At 41.9% G+C, this 16,049-nt stretch overlaps 3 protein-coding genes across 3 annotated transcripts; 1 reads left to right on the top strand and 2 right to left on the bottom strand.

Annotated features, from left to right (window-relative positions):
- Positions 1 to 3,896: 3,896 nt before the first annotated feature.
- Positions 3,897 to 4,388, bottom strand: FIESC28_01015 (uncharacterized protein; the record flags this gene model as incomplete). Its single annotated transcript, XM_031155166.1, has 1 exon — positions 3,897 to 4,388. The coding sequence occupies one exon, from the start codon at positions 4,386 to 4,388 to the stop codon at positions 3,897 to 3,899; it is 492 nt and encodes a 163-aa protein (XP_031020823.1).
- A 1,618-nt stretch (positions 4,389 to 6,006) lies between these two features.
- Positions 6,007 to 7,641, bottom strand: FIESC28_01014 (uncharacterized protein; the record flags this gene model as incomplete). The annotated part of the gene is made up of 1 exon (XM_031155165.1): positions 6,007 to 7,641. One exon carries the CDS (start codon positions 7,639 to 7,641, stop codon positions 6,007 to 6,009), a length of 1,635 nt encoding a protein of 544 aa, XP_031020822.1.
- A 976-nt stretch (positions 7,642 to 8,617) lies between these two features.
- FIESC28_01013 (uncharacterized protein) lies at positions 8,618 to 10,219 on the top strand (the record flags this gene model as incomplete). The annotated part of the gene is made up of 3 exons (XM_031155164.1): positions 8,618 to 9,110; positions 9,159 to 10,043; positions 10,101 to 10,219. 3 exons carry the CDS (start codon positions 8,618 to 8,620, stop codon positions 10,217 to 10,219), a joined length of 1,497 nt encoding a protein of 498 aa, XP_031020821.1.
- Between the last annotated feature and the right edge of the window lie 5,830 nt (positions 10,220 to 16,049).

Raw genomic sequence — 16,049 nt, 5'->3', positions numbered from 1 at the left:
CCCCGCACTGCCCGATGATTGATCATACCCTGAAGTTCAAAAATGGGAGAGCGATGCTGCGAAAACGATTGCGCTCCCTACATAATGCAATTAATATATACGCCAAAAGATATAATGTCCCTTATCGGCTTGAAATTCTAGACCCTTTCGAGGAACAAAGATAACTTATTATCAGGGCTCCTGACGGCCGGCACATGGACTTTCAGGATTGGGAGCGTGCAGTGAGTACACACCAGAAGCGCAGCATCTATCCTCATAGCTACTTACCAAATCTGGACAGTGTGAAAACCGCATGCTTCCTTCAGCAAGATCGAGAGAGCGGACTCGGAGGCGAAGGCGAGTTCGAACTTGAACTCGACGAGTATTAAAGGCATTACGAGAGGGATAGAACACCGACAATATCGACTGGTAATTTTAGCAATAGATCTACACAATGTTTCAGATGTATACGTGCCTAGCTCACAGGCCATGTCGATTATTGCAACTATCACTTCTCAGTATAGGTGATTGACCGGTTTTGTGTACGTACACTCACAAGCTGGTGCGACATCAACTAAGGCTGTACGTAGCCGCTTAGGTCAGGGTGAAAACATCTCAGTAGTGTCCACTTGATCCGGAGGAAAAGAAGTCTATATGGGAATTACACCTCTTTTTGACGCATTGACAAACAAACAAACTGAGCTTCGCTCCCGCATGACTAATCAACAGGTGGCCTACAACATAATTAAGGCAGGCTTTGATCACGACCAATAATCCAAAATGGGGCCACCGTCAAGCTAAATGCGACAATCTTATCATAGGTGACAGAGCCAGTGGCTCTACCACCGTGGCTGCTGTCCGCGATTGAGGGCACAGAGTTATCTTGATTGAGAAGCAAGATCATGTTGGCGACGCAGATTTCAGACTTGGTGACTACATGTGGATGCCAGACAATTCAGCCATGCAGATGTTTGACATTAAAAATGGCAAAGAGAAAGTTGTACGCTGTACCAGTGCTGTGACGAAGTTACCAAGCCCGACCCCCGACGAAGAAGCTGGGTATCCGGGCCTGCACGTCAATCGCCTTGACGCCTTTCTGACACAGGGGCCTGAATTATAAAACACTCTTGGAATCAAGGTTTTGGTACGTGGATATGTTGTCTCAGTTCCTAGGCTATCATCCATTGGTCGAAGGTACCGTCCACCAGGATCGCGCTGTAGACTCCATGGTCATTGGGCGAAACGACTGCGTCAAAGAAGGAACTGAAAAGTTGACTTTAATTTTTCACTTCAGGGTTGGAGAGCAAACCTCTTACATATCTAGGTAGCGCAAGGCTGTTCATGGTACTTGCATTCTCTGCCTCGACGTGTTCGACCTCAGTAGAGAAACGGTAAAGTGCGCCATCTTGTTCTCATAAGAAGGCATACTAGCTCAATGAGGCCCAGTTATAAGCTCCTGGTTCAATTCTGCATCTGGAAGCGAATGGCTGATAGGGACGTTTTAATCCTGGCGTGATGTTTTGCGGATGAAGGCGATGTTCCGAAGATACCAGGGTAGACATGCTGAGAAGACACATTATCTGGAGAAAAGATCGCCACAGACACAATCTCCAAATCATTAGCAATAAGTAAAAAGACGCGGTGATCAAAAGGGATCAGGACGAAAGTTAAGTTAGGTAATTCTAGTCATCTATGATTGCCCCTTAGCTGCACACAATGATTTCAGCATGGGTGGCACGGATCACAATGCCTCGAAACGGGGCCCGTTTCGCGTTTTTATAAACACGACTTAGTTAGTAACGGGACCCGTTACCGGCTAGAATACTAGAATAGAATTTTCAGTGAGGTCTAACAGACATCGTCGCCAGATAAGTGTGAGGGTCTTTTCGGTGATGGCTTACAACCTATCACGCGACGCGAATACGCGTTTGACCCGTGTAATTTAGAGTTTTATTTCCTACCTGGAATTCGTGTGGTAACCTGTTTTACCAGACTTTACCCGTTATTCTCGTTTTTGTACTAGTCTCCACATTAACTTTACGATTTTTGATTGGAGGAAAGAGTAATCCCTGCAAGCGATAAACTCTAAGAACATCGGTTGGCCAGACTGCAAAGAGAATACAGGAGGGTATCCACCGCGGGGCACCATTGTTGCTGACTGAATGTCTCGTGGTCAGGCTGAATAGCTGTTCTCCCGCCCAAAACACGAAGAACTTATTGACGCAGCCCGCAAGCACTCTACCCAAAGTCAAATGGACCCAGTTATCTTTAATTTCGACCACCCAAAGGATATATACCCAACCTTACAAAGATGCAGCGTCGCAAGCGTCGGAACAAGTACGACTCTCCATCTAGCACCGCTACAACAATTGGCCGAACGTCTAGCTGTTTCACAAATGGCTCTCCAGAATACAGAGTATACAGGCCGAGGGTATGATGATCTTGCTATCATCCTTATCGAGCCTAGCGATCGAGAAGACTGGCTATCCCACGACGACATCATGGCTGATAAAGATCACCCCTCGACTATGCGCTATCTCGACAATTCACTTCAGTTGGCGTTCCGCGGGAAAAGAGGTTTCCGTAACACTATCATTCTTGATACGAAGCCTTTCCGAAGCCGTAAAATCAAAAAAGGCGAGGCCGAATGTAAAAGAAAAGAAAACAACGCCGCCGCATACGCTGCGCTTGAAAATTCGCTCGATATCCTACGCCCCAAAATCATTGTCGTCTGTAATTGTGATCACAGCTCTGTGAAAGATGGGTTGCCACCATATTTATGCACGTCGGTTGAGAGAGCCGGCGAGACCGAGCTTGTGCAACTACCAAATAAACACCAATGCATCAAAGTATCCAGCTTTCATCCCATGTTCATCGAAAGGACGAATCCGGACCAGCGTACGGAACGTATCATGCGAGAATACCTTTTCGACGCTTGTCTGGTCGTAGCAGCTCAGCTTCTAGTTGGTCGCACGATTTTTGGCTCTGGTATTTTTAACATCAGGCACGCTGCAATCTGGGGTCCGATAATAGTTCCTGGTAGAAGTGGTCCAACGCTATCTTACAAATGTGCGACAGAGGATGACATTGCCTCCAAGACTTTGATTAAGGACTTGAAAAAATTAGGCCTTTTGGGTAACCCCAGGGACCCTACTGTAAGTAGTGAAGAGACGAGTGTTGACGATGCACTCTGACTAATACGGCAGTAGGAGATTGGGCAGACCTGGTACAATAAACTCCTAGCCAGTTATGAATTGTCTGCGGTGACTTTTGACCCGGTAGTTGTACCAATTTCCAAAGTAGACCCTTTGCTTACATTTGGGCCCCTATAAATCAATAAAAGGCAGTATCGATTTGTATTCCCTTGCCACTTACCTGCTAATAGGCTAGCCATTTTGGAAACGAAGCGACGTCATCGTAAGGAGGTCAGACTAGCTACAACATTTTCTTCTAATGCAATCTGATACCATTCAAAGATACCTCAATGTCCTGTTGCGATATGGTCCTGAACAGGGGTGAGAGAAGAGGATCCCTTCATGGGTTTAGTAATACTTGAAGCTTCTGTTAAACTAGAGCATGACGTTACCGCCCGACGTAGTATAGGACGAAATTGAGCATCGTTTCATGCAACCAGCATAGATGCGTATTATTGTACAATAGTTGTATGTTGTGAGGTGATGTTGTACAGCTTTACAACAATTGTACACCAATAAGGTCACGTGCAACGACCAAACGAGTAGAATTAAGGTGCCATGACTCTATATCTTCGTCTTTAGCATTCTAGTCATCTTGTAGACCTACATCCATAGGTAACCCCATCATCTCCAGCCAGTGGATTGCATACTAGACCCAATCCACCCTCTCCAGGGGGAACAAATAGTTCTTCTCGTAACCAGTTGCCGATAAATTCCACCTTTTCAAGATTCTTGCAAGTGATTCGAAGCCGGCCCCACGAAGAAGTAACGTCGAGCACCTGGGAATACTCTCTCCGGCTCAGCTGATTCAGATGGGATGGAAAGGATATCGATAGCCATACGACTGAGCCGTGGATACTGTGCCCGATGCTCAAGACGAAACCACCACTCAAGAGGAGTACAGTCGATTTCAAGAGTTAAAGCGTTGATAAAGGAATACAGATTATCTGAATCGGTAAAAATTGCCTTCTGCTTCACCTCAATTGACCTGAAAAGAAACGATAACTGACCATTCTGCTCCGAGGGTAGCGGTGCAGGACGACGTTCTGGTTCCTTTAAGATGGCAAGCCCCTGATACTCTGTCATCCAAATGTCCCGAGCACCAGCAATAGCTGCCTCATGCCAGTCTCGGGGCCAGTTTTGCTGGATATATGCTAGTCGCTTAGAAGGATCAAGTAGTAAGGCGGCGGCACAGACCGGGACATCTTCAGTCATAGTATAGTATTTGTCTAAGACGAACCAGCCCATCTCAATGGCATGGAGCATCCGAGTATCATTGAGCCAGGCTGCGGGTGCTGAACCTTTGCACTCTCATAGTGGAAGAGTAGAGCATCCATCAAGAAGAGGGTCGCAGTGGAAGTGTCTCTAGGTTTGGAAGATTGAGAGAATAGATTAGTGGCTTCATACCACGGCGGGCAGACTTAGGTATATGATGCTTGTCGCCTGGGTGCCGCGGCGCGCGTGTAGAATTAATGGCGAAGCCGCATTCGACACAAATTATTGATGGTTCTGGCGAATTGTAGTACAAGCCGAGGCTCTCGAGCTTTTGGAGCTGACTCGGCCGCAATGTGACAATAGCATCAGTGTATGTCGCGAGGCCTATCATATTGATAAAGTTGAGAAGGCAGCAAGACGATCGGGTACCCTCTATGAAGTCATATTTAGCCAAGAACAAAGAAAGAGCTTGATTGCTGCTTCCTTCCTCCTAATGGACGCAACCGAAATTACTACACCCTGTAAAGTTTAAGAGCGTCTACATGGTTGGCACGGACCCTCGTGGAAGAAACGCGGCGCATTTCGCGTCCTCGGTTCTCAGGCCCAGATGGAAACGCGGCGCATTTCCAGAGGTGAAATTTGGGTAAGAAATTGGACATTTTGATTGGTGCAGAAGTGGAAATGCGGCGCACTTTTTCTCTACATGCTTGAGTAGGGACAATTTGGAAAGCATATTTAACTTACATAAGGAATTATGATTATATAGGCTAGCACTGATTGTTTTTCGCAAGCATAATAGAATTTATTTTCTTGTCATTAGAACTTTAAATATGCCACTGCGCCTCGCTTTCCATTTCTTCTGACATGTTATCTTCTCCCAAAGTGATATGTTCCGCTCGTCCGACAAGGCCGATACGCCGTTCAAAATGTCGGTCAATCCTTCTGCATTCGAGCCAACAACAACTTGCAGGTAAAAGGCCTCATTATGGATATCGATTACTCTAAATAATCCGTTGCACCAATTATAGAGCCTACCAGTAGTCTTTCTCTTGTTACGGCATCGACAGGCTCTGCCGTCCGAGCTTTAGCTTGTTGGCCCTCCTGGAGTCGGGCAGTGATCTCTAGATAATCAAGGACGTAGACCTTACCCCAAACCTAATCAGCCCCTTCGTTCTAAAGGTAGAAGCCTATAGGGCCTGAGTCTTTTCATTTCGCAACTATTTCTCCGTAGACACTGGTAAGGAAGTCTAGCGACCCGAATCATAGGTGGCATGCATGGAGTATCAAATTATGTATCAAGACCCGATACGCAGGGCAATTGGTACAATGCTCATGGGCGCGCTCCTGGAAAATAAGACTCTATCCAACCAACTAGCCCACTTAGTTCGACTCTTAATAATCTGCACAGCCTGTAGAAGAAGTGGACGCGGAACAACCAGTCTATGTAAGCTAGTCATATCAGCCAGTATGACCATGGTTATTGGCATATACACGAAATCTTTCCTGTAGAAAGGGGTCGCCTAGCAGAATGTCGTCACAAATTCGGGACAATGTGAGTGAGGACTACCCTTGTCCCTTGTTCATCTGGAACGAAGATGACGTCTTTGATTGGTAAAGCTTAAGAAATTCGGTAGTAGTCATGCCAAGGATTCACTCCGAATTCATTCTGCAAAAAGTCCTGCACAGACCTGTCGCCTTCCAATAATGCTGTCAGTGCCTCTCTATCACCGTCGATCCTGAGACCTTCGAGGCCTGTTGCTCTTGATAAAGCGACATAGACTTGGCCTGCCACAAAAGCTTTGGACAGATCTATGATAACACGGTCTAGGGTCATACCCTGGCTTTTGTGGACACTCATTGCCCAACCAGGTATCAGTGGGATTTGAGTTCTGTGCAAGACGGAGTATGGCTCTTCATCGCCAATAGCATTGACAACACATGCAGCATAAATGCTGCACTTGATTCCATTGTGGAATAGAACTCGTGGCCAGAACGTCTTTGCGGTCGGTTCCATACGTTCTTCTCCTGTCTTCTGTTGTACTTTCATAAATTCCGTCACTTGTCTTCGCTTCAGCCTTCCATGTTTCCCGCTGAATAGATTAAACGAAGGCGTCCGGTCTTTGTTACCTTTGCCGTCTAAAAACTTCAAAAGGTCGAATTCTTCAAAGCCACAGATGATGCCCTGGCTTCCATTGACGAGGCCACCTTTGATATCAAGATTCACCTGTAAAATGACAAGCATGCCTCCCCTCAACAACACGCTAGGCTCTAACCTGTGGTCTTTGCATGCTAATAGATGTCCATCGGCATCACGAGTGGTATAGCTGTCGAACTGCAGGTGCTGTTTTTGCCAGCATTCGAAGCCATCCAAGGCTTTGTACATATAGACAGGGGTCTTGAGCTTCCGAAAACTATTCGAATTGATCGTGGAAACCTCGTGCCTTGTGCAAAGGAGTTTTGTAGCCTTATCAACCCTGTGGGGATGATTCATCAGCGTTGTAATCTCATCCATCGTGAATGGTATTCCAAATCGACACTTCTGAAGCATCTTGATGAAATAAGCATCACGTTGACGATGGATTTCTTGGAGGTTGATGCAAGTAAACCCTGCTTCTTCCCAAGCAGCACTCCTGAACGCCCATTTGTCCTCGTCCATGAACGGCCCATGGTTTGCAGGACAATCATACCTCATTCCGTCACTATCGAGGGTTGTTTCCAGTCCGCAGTTCAAACAGAACTGGAATGGTTTCACAGGAGGTAGTTGGCAGAAGTCTCCTGTCACCACTAGTTGAACCCCTCCAAAGGCTGGAGCGTCGCTAGCAGGACCTTTGAGATCAGGGTTCCAGCATCGGACTTCCTTCATACAGATATTTATGCGTTCCAAATGGTGATTTTCAACCATGCTTATCTCATCAATGATAAGAACTTTAGTACGTCTCAGACGAGCCGCGACATAAGTGCGAAATCCCTCACTTTTCAGTCTTTCCAGAGAGTACTTGTGAAAGTCGGGTGTCCAGCCCATGTAAGACCAAGTCGACATGCCGTGGACTTGAAGTGCAGACCGGCCAGTGGGAGCGATGACGTCAACTTGTTTGTGTTTTGCTTCTAGCTTTTTCACGACAGCTTCTAAAACAGTAGACTTGCCGCAGCCTGCTGAGCCGGTGAAAAAGACATTGCGTCCAGCCAAAACGATGTCTACCACATTTTGCTGCTCTTCGCATAGCTTTGGTAAGACGTTGGAAGCAGGTACCATCGCATCTTCCGATGTATCCTGACCGTTCTGCGTCAAAAGTGTCATTGAACACACCGTCTTCTTGAAAAGGTGTTATGGCTTTGTTTTGTCTTTTGACAGGAGGGTGGATGAATCTTCGCGGCAGCTATCCGGTTATATGTAAAGGGGGGGCGTTTATGACCCTCTGTGGCGGAGTCGCGATTGCGGACTTGACTCTCAGGCAAGAATTCTCGCAGGGTGACGGGTCTCAGTCGTAACCAACAAGGTCTTGTGAAGCTATTTGGCCTCATATCACTCCATCAACAATATCCATTACAGAAGAGCTCCATCGTCAGGCTGTGGTTTATTGATGTTTACAGAACGCAGAGAGCAGGCGTATTGGCAAATGTGAGCAACGGCTGACATTCGGTCGTGATGACGAAACCCTGCATTCCAGGCGCTGCAGGACTATTACGCCTCTTTTACAGTTGTCCAACTGGGAATGATTACGTGGCGTATGTGTATGATAATGGATGTGATATCGAAGCATGAAGCGAAACGTGTACGGGCCGGTCAGTCTTGGCATACAGTTAATTAGTATGCGGGAGGCCCACCGCGAGACCTCTCGTGCGGGGTACGAAATCCAGGTACTAGATCACTTTATTGATGATGGATCGTCAGTATTTCGTGCGCCGCTCAAGATGCTCCAGCGCGTACGGAGGTCATTTTACCCGGTCACATGTGAGGGTATGGATGACGCGAACGTCCCTCGGGCCTTTCAGACCGCCATAACACACAAGAGATAAGGCGAGAGCCAATACCTTCACTGGCCTATCAAGTTGAGACGGTAAACCTGACTGGGCTTGAAATACTCGAAATTGGACAATGAACCGATATATAGAGGTAACCTTCTCGATACTTGTGACCTGCTAATTTACATTCCTTTTCATACCAGACCTTCCATTGTCACAAATAACTTAATCTTTCAGCAGCCACCACCACAAATCCTGCCATCAACATGGGTAATGGACCACCCCGTACAAACAAGTACACGAGAATTCTTGCTCGACTCTTTGAATTCCTTGCTGTCTTCCATATTCTCAAGAGAGCTAACGGTCCCCATACCGCCATCTCCCAGCTTCCTGCAGACCTCCAAACCGTAAGACGAAGGTTTATTACGAGCTTGTGTTATCTCTGCGACTACCGAAAGGGTGGCAAAACAACAACTTCAATCGGCCTAGAGTCCCGGGATGACGGTGTCGTATTTTGGGTTGCTGCGAACCTGTCTCCAAACGATGACGTTCTCACCTTTATTTCCGTTATCCTAGAGAACCTACGAGGAGAACCAAACTCTACCGTAACAGACAGAGAAACGTTAACAGCAATGATAACCCTCAGATCTATCCAATTCGTTGCTCCAAGATTAAGAAAAGAACGTCGAATGTTAGCTCGGGCTGCGCGTTCCTGCGAAACCTACTTGGCAGCCAATATCGACGCTATTATGACACCTGGTAAGACAGAAGTGATCAGAGACAGACATCTAGCTGACAACGGGGCAGGAGCTCGTGCTCTAATTGAGTGGCTGCCTCAATTCTACTCTGTTACAACCGACCCTTTGATCTTCTGCCAGGCTGCTTATAATGGTCGACACGCTCCTCAAATGAAGACACTGGAAGCTCTAAAAGAAGAGCTGAAGGTGGCTCCACTAGGAACAGTAGAGCCATTTCGTTCTGTCAAACATCTTGTTGGCCGTCTGGCTGAGAAAATTCGAGTACCTGCCAATCTTGTTAACGACTCCCTGCTACTAGGACCTCTCTTACAATCTTACACGGTTCGCAGAGTAGAAGCTCCTATGGCAGCAAGGGTACCAGCGTCAGATGGTCTGAGAAATCTAGATTCGATTGTTAGAAGAATGCTTCGGGCTGACGATCCACGCTTGAAGGACATGCAAAGCTATCTGGGGCAACTTGATGGCTCAATGAAGCTGGAAGATGCCATCAGGGCTATGTATGACGACGAGCAAGCACAACACAATGTGCATGCGGAGATTCAAATCCTCGAAGACTTCCATCGCAATCAACGCATATTTGTGGAACAGGATCGCTACATAGCTTGCAGTAAGCTCGCCTGTCTTTGCTGCAAGTTTTACTTCAAATTCCATCCTGGTAGATTTGTGGAGCCCGAATCTCATCAAAAGACATATCTTAACTGGCGTCCTATTGATCTACCTGACGGTGGGGAGGATAGTGACTGGCCGGATCAGCGCCGTGTTCTGGGAAACCTTAGCAAAGAGCTGAGTAATCTTCTGGAGGAGCATATTGTAACCCAACAGCAACCAACACCATGGCAGCCGGATTCGATAACAAATATCACCGCAATAACAGAGGCTTTGACACTTTCCGAAGTTCAGGAAGAATTCGAGAGCGGAGATGGAGAAAGTGATGGTGAGTTTAATGAGAGCCTTCCGGATTTTCCAGTCAAATACTTACTGACGACTGTAGTATTCACAGATTCCGATTCATTAGCGCACCTCCATGATGATGACGTTGTCAATGAGAGTGATGATGGTTCTAGAGATGGTGATGAGCAATCTGAGGGAGGTGTAGTTTTAACTGATTAGCATGAATCGTGAAAGAATAAACAAGTGTGGAGACTACAGTTCTTTGTTTGTAAATCACGTAGCCTGATCGTGCAGGTGGCTATTTACTCAGGGCTGCTCACAATGGGCTGCTGAATAATTGAAATCCATTGTCTCCTCACTACGTATTATTGATGATTCATTTCAACTAAGCCATCCTTGATCTCTTCTTTCCCTCGTGCGTTTCTTTGATATGTCTCTCAAGGTTATCATGTCTTGTGAAAGTCTCGTAACATCGTGGACATGGGATAGTCTTTTGCGAATAATGAGTGTCGTAATGCCGAATGATATCCTTCCTCCATGAATTTTTGAATTGACAGCCAGGCCACGAACAGTGAAAAGGTTTTTCATGTTTTCGAAGATGGTTACTTTACGCCTCAATTAGCAACACAAACAAATTAAAGATCTGGCAACTTGCAAAAACTTACTTCCTTTCGCGGTTGTTGTCGAAAGTCATTTGGCATTCCGCGTTGTTGCAAAGAAACTTTCCATTCTCTACAAACTCGTTCTTTTTCAAACGAGCAACAGGATATTTTTTGAACTTTCGCTCGTCCATCGTCTCTGGGCTTGAACTCTCGCCAATAGGTACACTGGCAGGAGAATAAGGGGCATCAGAAGGAATCTCACAAAATGAATGTGGTAATGTAGCTCCATCGTCATGAAAAGCTTGAGGGGATGTCTCTTGGATAGGATCACTTGTCTGATTTTGCACGGAATCTCTGCTCTACAGAGTGAAGTTGAGATCCGGCAAATTAGAAAGCGATACGTCTCCCAGATACACTTCATTCAAGCTGTCATATAGATCTGGAAACTGATTCGAAGAATTTGAAACGTTAAGAAAAGTGGAATCAAGGTAGTGGAAATGGTGATCCATCTCAGCTATTGGTTCCGGGAAATCAATACTGGGAAAGTCGTTGATAGCCTGAGGGATAGTCTCTATACCCAGATCAACCATGTCCGCTTGATAAATGAAAAAAGGGAAAAAAGCGCCTTCTTGCGCCAGAGGTTCCCAGTGAAACCGTTGGCCTATGGTTTCGTAATCTAACACCGTAGATGGGTCCACGAAACTTGTGGGCGAGACTATAATTTAAATAGGTATAACATCAGTAAAGTAGCTGTTGACACATTTCTTTATATCATGGTTAAGATTTATACCTACCATCGAGTGGATAGTCCGAGTCCACAAAATTGAGTTCCGCGGACTCATCTTGAGCCTGTGGAAAGTATTCAATGTCGTTCATGAACTAGACTGTGGCAATGGGAACAAGGTACTTTATGAGACAAAGAGTCATCAGGAAAGGACCGGAAGTGTTGGCTTTTATGTTTTGCGTTGGATCGTTTCTCCACAAGATAATGTCATGCTGTACGCCTAGTGAGGCGGTAACGCAATACGCATCTACACCTTTAAACAGGCCATGGACCGGCGACTTTCGAGTACTGACTTAGTGGGTCATCCCGTGCATCGCGGCTGGACCGAAAAGCCCCACAACAATATGTGAATAATCTTATCATCGGCGTTTGATTGGCCGTATGCGTGCCTTGGGGTGTTAAATCACGCGCTAAGGGAGGCCTACCTCTTTGTTGGCTGTGGCTCATTGGCTATGCCCGGGTGTTACTCTCGAGGCGCTGTACTAACACACCAATCCAACCGCTTGTTCACGCGGGATTAGTGAGATAACCTGCTACAGGGTCTTTATACCTCAAATGTGGCTTGCAGTCACATGAGCCATCTTATTCAACCAATATGTACAGTACCAAGGCTGGCGAGTATTCACTTGATCTCAGCTGGGTGTATAACCCCAACGCCGAAATCGTTGCCGCTCCGCCGAATCTGACAGCACACTGCCCCTAGACTATAGAAATGATACCGAAGAACCAGTAATATGCCCACTACTATAACGGCCCACTTACGGCCCCCTCTAGCAATGGCCTGATTTAACGGCCTACTAGCAGTACAACTATTAATACAGACGTGACAAAGACCCCTGAAATGCTGAATGCATAATTGGATTTATTTGCTAAGACTTAATTATGGCAGCGGTAGCAATAAAACCATACTTTTAAATCACTGCGGTATGGAGCTAGCATGGCTACCTTGACCTTTCAGCTCCCCCATTCCTGACTTTTGGCATCTGGACAGGTTATTGCTAACGCCTCAAAATCAAGCTTGTTGCCTCTCTTAGTCCTGCATATCTTACTACCCCGCTCTACTTAGCACGCTTTATTATCGATGGAATAGACATCTTCTGAGCCTTATACAGCGTAAACCAGGGATAACTACAGTAGTCTAGATAACTGTAACCTATTATTTATTATCTGTAAAGTGTAAAAATATATAGCTGTTTCCCTTTTTACTTATATTAATAGTATTATATAGTTAATAGTTATATTCTAATATAATATCCTAGAAAGCCTATTTTAACCTTAAAAAGAAAGAGATAAAAGTAATATAGAAAGGATATTTACTTATATAAGGAATTATAATTATATATATACAAATTGATTATTTCTTATAATTATAATAGTTTACTTTCTCTTATAATTTTAAATATATCTTCTTATATATTATTTTTCCTAAGATTATATAATATATATAATAAGTAAGCATTGTAGTTAAGTAAGTATTACACTTTTCTATATATCCTTTATTATCTATATAATAAGATTCCTATAATTTATCTAATTAATTAAAATTACTTACTATACTCTTCTCTAAATACCTTTAGAACTACCTTATAGGTTCTTATATTATACTTAGTCTTACTATATATACTATAGTATTAAATACTTAGTCTAACTAACCTTCTTTACCTACTACTTCTTAATAATTTAGCTACTACCTATATATTAATATATATCTAATTAATTACTTATAATACTTTCTTTATAGTTATTACCCCTCTCTTTTATAATTTAGTCTTTTTTTATTTATAGTATTAGCTTAGTATCTTATTTACCTATTAAAGTTCTTTATTTTCTACTACTAGTAGAGTAACCTTATATATTACTACTTTAGCTCCCTTAGAAAGATAGTATAAAGCCTTAATAATTAACTTTAGTAAGCTATTATAATACTATTTAATTTACCTAGTAAGGTATTTAAACTAAGATTAGGTTTTTATTACTATCCTTAGGGTCTTTAAAGTCTAGGGAAAGGAAGGGTTAACTACTTTCTTAGAAGGTATTAGAGTTTATAGCTATATATTAAGCTTTAATATAATAGTTTCTAGGTTAAGAAAGTAAAGTTTAGCTCCTTTAAAAGCCTATTAGATATTACTTTCTATAAAGGTAGCTTAAAAAGTAGTATAAAAAGTAAGGAAAAACTTAGTTTTTAAAATATAGGTTATAGAGTATTTAATTAAATACTCTATTTCTTAACTATATATATTCTTTAGTACTAAAAAATACTTAATATTAAGAGGTTAAAGTAAGTAAAATATATAAGTAAGTATATAAAGTATAATAATCTTATAATTTTAATAATATCTCTTAAAGTTAACTAAGTAATAACTTTTATAACTATTAAGAACTAGAAGGTAATAGAGATTAACTAATCTCTTTATTATTAATTAATTAAAGTACTTTAGCTACTTAAGATCTAGCTTATTATTTATCTATCTATTTTAGCTTATTATAATAACCTAATTACTAAGGAGGTTATATTCTTAGTACTAAATTTATAAGGTAATATTAGCCTAAACTAAAAATAAATAGTAGGATTAATTAACTTTTTATATTAATTACTAGAATTATAGTAATTTATTTATAGTTTCTAGGCTAGATTAATTTTAGTTTTTCTTACCTTTCTATACTTATAATAGCTATTCTAGACTATATAAGGCCTATTATAAAGCTAGTTTTATTAAAGTTCTAGATATTACCTAGTTAAATACTATACTTTGTAATTATATTCTATATAAGCCTAAACTAGCTATAAATAATAGTTAGATCTTTATATTTAACTCTTTAATAGTTATATTTATAAAAGATATATACCTTTAGTTCTAGTTATTATTTTATAAAGTTATAAGCCTAGTACTTACTAATAGGTAATATATTATAGTTAGTAAGTAGAAAATTAGCTATTTCTTTTATAAAATATAGTTATAAGGGAAATCCTTATAAATCTAGGTTAAAGATAAATTAAACTATTATTTACTCTTTTAAATTAGATAATTTCTATAAATTTAAAGTAGAATTACTTTGTAATTAAATACTATTATAATAGTAATATAATCTATATTTAAAGATATTATATATCTTTATAGTATATTAGGTACTTAATTTTAAATTATTTTAAAGTACTTAAAGTATAAGAAGGGTTTTAGCCTTAATTAAAGATTGTAATATAATTTATAGTTAAAAACTAATTAATTAGGTATAGGTAATAATATAGGAGGGAAAAGTGTAATACTTACTTAACTGCAATACTTGCTTATTATATACATTACTTCTGTTTATTTAGTTAATTAAAAATACTACTTTAAGTATTAGTTAATCTTTTTATATTTAATTTAATAATAGCTTATAGGTAGAAGGCTTTATTATACTTATTACTTACTTTAAATTAAGGCTATACTAATTAAATAATATTTAAATTATTTTCCTCTTATTATAGTATTAGTAGGCTTTACTATCTAAGCTTTAGTTTATAAGCTCTTATAGAGTTAGGTAGTAATCTCTTAATAACTAAAGAAGTAGAACTTACTTTAAACCTAGCTTACTTCTTAGTACTAATAATAAGGACCTATAATACTTAAGACTTTTTAGTTTACTGTTTTCTCTCTGTAGATACTAATATAGATATCTAGTAACTTAAATTTTAAATAGTATATACAGACTATTAAATTGTATATTAGGACCTGATATATAGGGTTATTAGTAGGGTAGGATGGGGTGTGGACCCAAGCTATTTAGGCGGAAACCGCGAAGACCTTGAGGTAGCCATTTGGTCACATTGTAAGAATGCCAGTAACTACTTGCGCGTTCATCTTAATGTAAATGCGAAGTTTTCTTGCGCGTCCGGGACTTCCCAGTCCTGCTTGCTACCCAGGCTTCTAGCTAACGAGTGGCAAGGTCATCAATGTCAAGTAGCGGTGATGGCCTTGGTAGGCGTCCTTGTGTCGATAATGCTAGAGCTAATAGAAGAGTAGTAGAAAGGGGAAGTCTGACGTGAGGAACATGGCTGTTGTTTCGTCGCATGATCAATTACAGTTACAGCTCGTCCCGCTCTGCGGCCTCCTCAGTCGAGTTCATCGGGAAGCTCGCTGACTGGCTATCCAATCTCAAGTGTACCATTCCTCTGCATAAGTTATATCTGTCATTTAGACTGGATACTATTTGTGAGAACTAACGATCAGCTAATATCCTAAATTCACAAGGGCGGTCGCCAAGTTCATATAGACAACGTTCATTGCCCACCTATTCTACAGTAAAGGCATTGATGACCTCCTCGCTGGATTTGAAGGTGCAATTGCTCTCTATGGGGCTTATTAAACCGTCATGTGGTCCCTTGTCTACTTGCGTTGGCGAGGAGCAGCGTCTTGGAAGCAGCGGATTGATTAGGGACAGGTGACAGAAAACAACAGATATAAATTGGAAGGATGGAGTTGGAGCTGTGTTGAGTCTTACACGAGCACTCTGCGCTAAAGCGCTCACATTATCAACTGCTTGTTGCTTACGTTGCGCAAGAATGTTAGGTAAGAATATAGTTTATATAACTCCGTTTTTCATTACTGACACGAGAGTTATTTTTGGGTTTATATCATATATGATTTCATCTTGACTTTTGAACTCTAAATCTAAGAAATTT

Source organism: Fusarium coffeatum, assembly GCF_003316985.1.
Source record: "Fusarium coffeatum strain FIESC_28 chromosome Unknown BRIP53273_contig_27, whole genome shotgun sequence".
Classification (NCBI taxonomy): Eukaryota; Fungi; Ascomycota; class Sordariomycetes; order Hypocreales; family Nectriaceae; genus Fusarium; species Fusarium coffeatum.
The sequence above is the reverse complement of the archived record's forward strand: the minus strand, read 5'-3'. Positions and strand labels throughout refer to the sequence as shown.